Source organism: Corvus brachyrhynchos, unplaced genomic scaffold (assembly GCF_000691975.1).
Source record: "Corvus brachyrhynchos isolate BGI_N302 unplaced genomic scaffold, ASM69197v1 scaffold130, whole genome shotgun sequence".
Lineage (NCBI taxonomy): Eukaryota > Metazoa > Chordata > Aves > Passeriformes > Corvidae > Corvus > Corvus brachyrhynchos.
In genome coordinates this window covers 768,282-772,317 of record NW_008236193.1, presented here as the reverse complement: position 1 = coordinate 772,317, position 4,036 = coordinate 768,282, and the positions used below count along the sequence as shown (strand labels likewise).

General features: G+C 56.1%; 1 protein-coding gene across 6 annotated transcripts in view; it reads right to left on the bottom strand.

The window, feature by feature from the left end:
* TCF3 (transcription factor 3) overlaps positions 1 to 4,036 on the bottom strand; it is a 75,204-nt gene that overhangs the window by 18,319 nt on the left and 52,849 nt on the right. For 5 of the 6 annotated variants that reach the window (XM_017739291.1, XM_017739305.1, XM_017739300.1 and 2 more), the window contains exons 6-7: positions 3,131 to 3,260; positions 1,473 to 1,522 (exon numbers count right to left, since the gene is read on the bottom strand). The exons of the other annotated variant lie outside the window; for it this stretch is intronic. In XM_017739291.1, the coding sequence (XP_017594780.1) occupies positions 1,473 to 1,522; positions 3,131 to 3,260 (180 nt within the window). The remainder of the gene's footprint in view (positions 1 to 1,472; positions 1,523 to 3,130; positions 3,261 to 4,036) is intronic. 6 annotated transcript variants of the gene reach the window in all.

Genomic DNA, 4,036 nt, shown 5'->3' with positions numbered 1-4,036 from the left:
GCTCCTGCTCTGGAAATTGGAGCTCTGGCATCAAGGGGCAGCCGAGGCAACAGCCAGGGCAAAGAGGGAGATTTAGGCTGGATGTTGGGGAAAAAATCCTCCCTGTGAGGGTGGGGAGGCCCTGGCACAGGGTGCCCAGAGCAGCTGGGGCTGCCCCTGGATCCCTGGCAGTGTCCAAGGCCAGGCTGGACATTGGGGCTTGGAGCAGCCTGGGACAGTGGGAGGTGTCCCTGCCCATGGCAGGGATGGCACTGGATGGGCTTTGAGGCCCCTTCCAACCCAAACCATTCCATGATCCTATGAAAGGCTGTGCAGGTGTCACTCAGACACGGGGAAGGGGCTGAGCTGTGGCAAATGCCAAGCAGCCCCTCTTGTGGGAATCAGGGCCCTCCAGGGCTCTGCCAGCAGGATGGGCCAAGCCCCAGCACTTTGAAATCCGAGGCCAATAAAGGCCATTTGTCGGGGGCGACGTTTTCCCCACATGTCGACTGGGGTTTAACACTCCCAAATTTCACACAGAAACTCGAGGCAGCGACATGGATTGTGACTCGAGCAGGTTTTCCCTGTAAAAACACAGACTCTTGGTGCAACTGGAGCTGGTTTCTGCCTCACACGGATCCACATGGACCCTCCAACACCCCCAGGTCGGCGAGCCCAACCTGGCAAGCCCTCGGTACCCTCCTCTCCCTCTATCCTCCAAACCCAGCACCTCGGGGTCCAATTCCAAAGGCAGAGCCTGTGCTGGAGGTTACAGCTCTGCTCGAGTGGTCAGGGAATGCCACAGCACGGGGTTTCCCCCATGGATGGGGTGTTCCCTGGGAATGGGAGAGAGTCACAGCAGCTTTGGCAGGGAGTGAGGGCACATCCTCAGCACAGCCCTGGTCTGGGGACAGAGCCCAATGGGACAGAGCTCAATAGGACAGCACCGTCCCCCTCCAAGCACGCAAACATTCCAGCCAGGAATGCAGCCCCGGCCGCCAGACAGCTCCAGTGTTCCTGCAGGAACCCTCCAGCCCGCCCCAATTAGCTTTCCTGGAGATCCCATTACTCCCAGCCACAAAGACATTGTTCAGTTCACTCCCCGAACAGCCGCGGGAGCGGGGACAGCGTATTCCTGCAGGCTGCTCAGCTTTCCTGCAAAGCAGCGCACACCTGGAGCGGGCTCAGCTGCCTGCCCCGGGCACAACTGCGCCGCTTCCCCTTCCCCTGCTGCAGGACACCCGAGCCCCGGGCTCGCCTTTCACTCGCGACACGACGTCAAACCCAGCCCAGGCTGCGGGGCACGAGGCCACGGCCCCGGGCTTCTTCCCCACCCAGCTCTCCCAAAGCTTCCCCGTTCTCCCACACGGGAAACCCTTCCCCGTCCCGCTAAAAGCTCAGCCCTCGATGTTTGGGGTTGCAGCGCTGTGGCACAGGGAGCAGGGATGGCTCCCAGGGGATGGGGAAATGGGGAAGGAGCTGCTGCCACTTACCGAGGAGGGGAGTCCAGGAGGCACCTTCCGAACCTTTTTGGGCTGTCCATCTGTGTTAGAGAAGAGAGGATCTGAGTTTTCAGAGGGGTTACAGGGAGGGGAAAACGAGCTGCAGCAAAAGTCTCCGGGGTTGGAAACTGCAGGTACTGACAGGGCTGAGATCCCAAATGTCCCATGGCCAAGGAAGCATCAACAGTGAAAATGTCCAAGGATGAGCCCCTCCAAATCTCGTCTGCACCTTTTGGGGGCAGGTTTCACAGCCACACAGAGATCCCAGGACAGCAAGGGCTTGTTGGGAGAGACTGAGCCCATAAATGTAATAACATTTAATGTTACAACCCCTCATTGGGGTTTTTTGGGAAACACTTTAACTTGAAGTGGGTTTGCAGAGAGAGGATGCAGAAAGGGAACACGTGTAGGGCTGGGCTGTATTTTCATTTGCTCCCTATACAGGGATATACTTGGGAAAGCTTCACTGCTGCAGGAGGCAGGGATGTGCTTCCCAGGGACAGACCCCAGCCCATCCCTCCCGTTCCAGCTCTGGAGGGGGACACAGTGTCCTGGGGGAAGGGGACAATTCAGGGAGGTGGTAGGGAAACATCCAGGAGTGGCTCAAGGGGAAGCACAGGCTAAATTTTTTTAGAATTCAATTTTTCCTAATTATTATTTTTATGACTATTTTAATTCTTTTTTTCATAATTATTTTTTATTATTTTTCATAATTAAGGAAAGCCCTGGCTGGGGGGTGCAGGGTGCTAACAACAGCAACCTGCCAAGCCAGGGACTCAGCTGGGATGTACCTCCAGAGCAGGAATTCACCCCACAGAATGCTAAAGAATCATTTTCCAGGCTGAAGTGGCAGCACCACAGTAGGTGCCTTTTTCTGAAAAGCACTGAAAAATGCACCCATCACTGGGTCACTTCTGGTTTCACTTGTTGGGGAAAGCCCGAAATAGCAGCAGGAAAGTGGCTCTGGAGGCTGCAGGGGGAACTGTGACGAGAAACACAAGTTCTGGGGAAGTGGAGCTTGTCTTCCCTCCGAAGCTAAACTCACACCTGACCCCAGCCTGTGGTAAAAGTTACTCCCAGGTCGATCCAGACATGGGCAAGTCCTGCTTGGGAACCCCGGAGCAGGCAGGGAGAGCTCCTGGAGCAAACATTCCCTGAGTCCCAGGGCACAGTGCCCGGACCTCCCGCTGCCTCCTACGCCCTGCTCCTGCCAGTCCTGCCCGCTGCAGCTCCAGGAGGGCCACCAGCCACGGAAACAGCCTCCGAGGCAGCCCAAGGTTTTCCAGGAAGGACGAGTGATGTGCAGTGTGGCTGGAGGTGTTTTTAGAAGAACCTCAAGCTTTGCTGCTTTCAGCTAATCTGGCATTTTCCAGAAAGAGGGAAACTGCACCTGCCTCTGAGCACCCCTTTGTTGAAGTTAGATATCTCTACATAGATAAGAGGTATTTATATGCATTCCCTCCCCAACAAAGAGCAAATGCCAAATTCATGCCAGGTGCACCTATGGCAACATCAGTCCCTCATTCCCAACATCAACGCCCTCATTCCCAGCATCAGCTCCTCATTCCCAAAGGCAGATCTGACAAGGGCACCTGCCCAGGTGACAACCCTGCGGCATGGTGGCACCCGGGGGACATGCAGCCACTCACCTATGCTGCTCTCAGCACCTCTCCTGCGAGGATTGTTGGGGTAAGAAAAATACTGAGACCCCCCTTTGCCCCCAGTGGGGGACAGCGTGCTGGGGCTGGCGATTCCCATCTCGCTGGGCAGGAAACCGGGCTGCAAACAAGGAGAGAGAAAAGCCCTTCCATGGAATTACACTGGAAAACGACTCGCTGGGAGAGAACAGAGCTGCTTTGAGTCACCTTCACACCAATTCAGCTGAGGGGAAAAATAAACACGAGCCAAGGGGCCAGGAGGGAAAGCAAATCTGTAAATATGGGGGTGGAGGTGGGGGAATAGGTGTGGGGGAACAAAAGGGGCTTTCAACTTGTGCTTTCCTGCTAGACCCCAGTGAGGAACCTCTGCAAACCAGGGATGCAAACCAGCAGGTGCCATGTGGGGGGACAGCGTGGTCCCATGGTCACCTTGATATCCAGGAGGGCAGGATGAGCCCCACGTCACCAGCCCACGTCGTGACCAGAGCCCTGGAACCGTGCTGCCACTGCCCAGGGTGGTTTTCTCCTGAGTTTTATCAGGGAAAAGCCAAATCCCTCTTTCTAAAGCCAGGAAACTCCTCCCTCGTGTTTATCCCGGCTGACCTTGGGCACGCTGGGAAGCAGCGGAGCCGGGGGAGCCGGAGCCCGGGGTGCTCCCTCCTGGGACGGAGCCTCTCCTCCAGCACTGCCCCTCTCAGCTCGGAGGAAGTTCAGTGTATTTACATGGAATTGCACCGGGCTGGCAAAGGGCCCTGAAGGCCCAAAAGCTCAGCTTTGACCCATCTTCCGAGGGCAACACATGGAAATAAAGGAGGATTTCAGGCTTTTGAGAAACTGGAAAGAAAAATCTTTGCTTCCAAACTCCATCTCCTCCAGAAAGGGGTCAGGGAGGGAAAG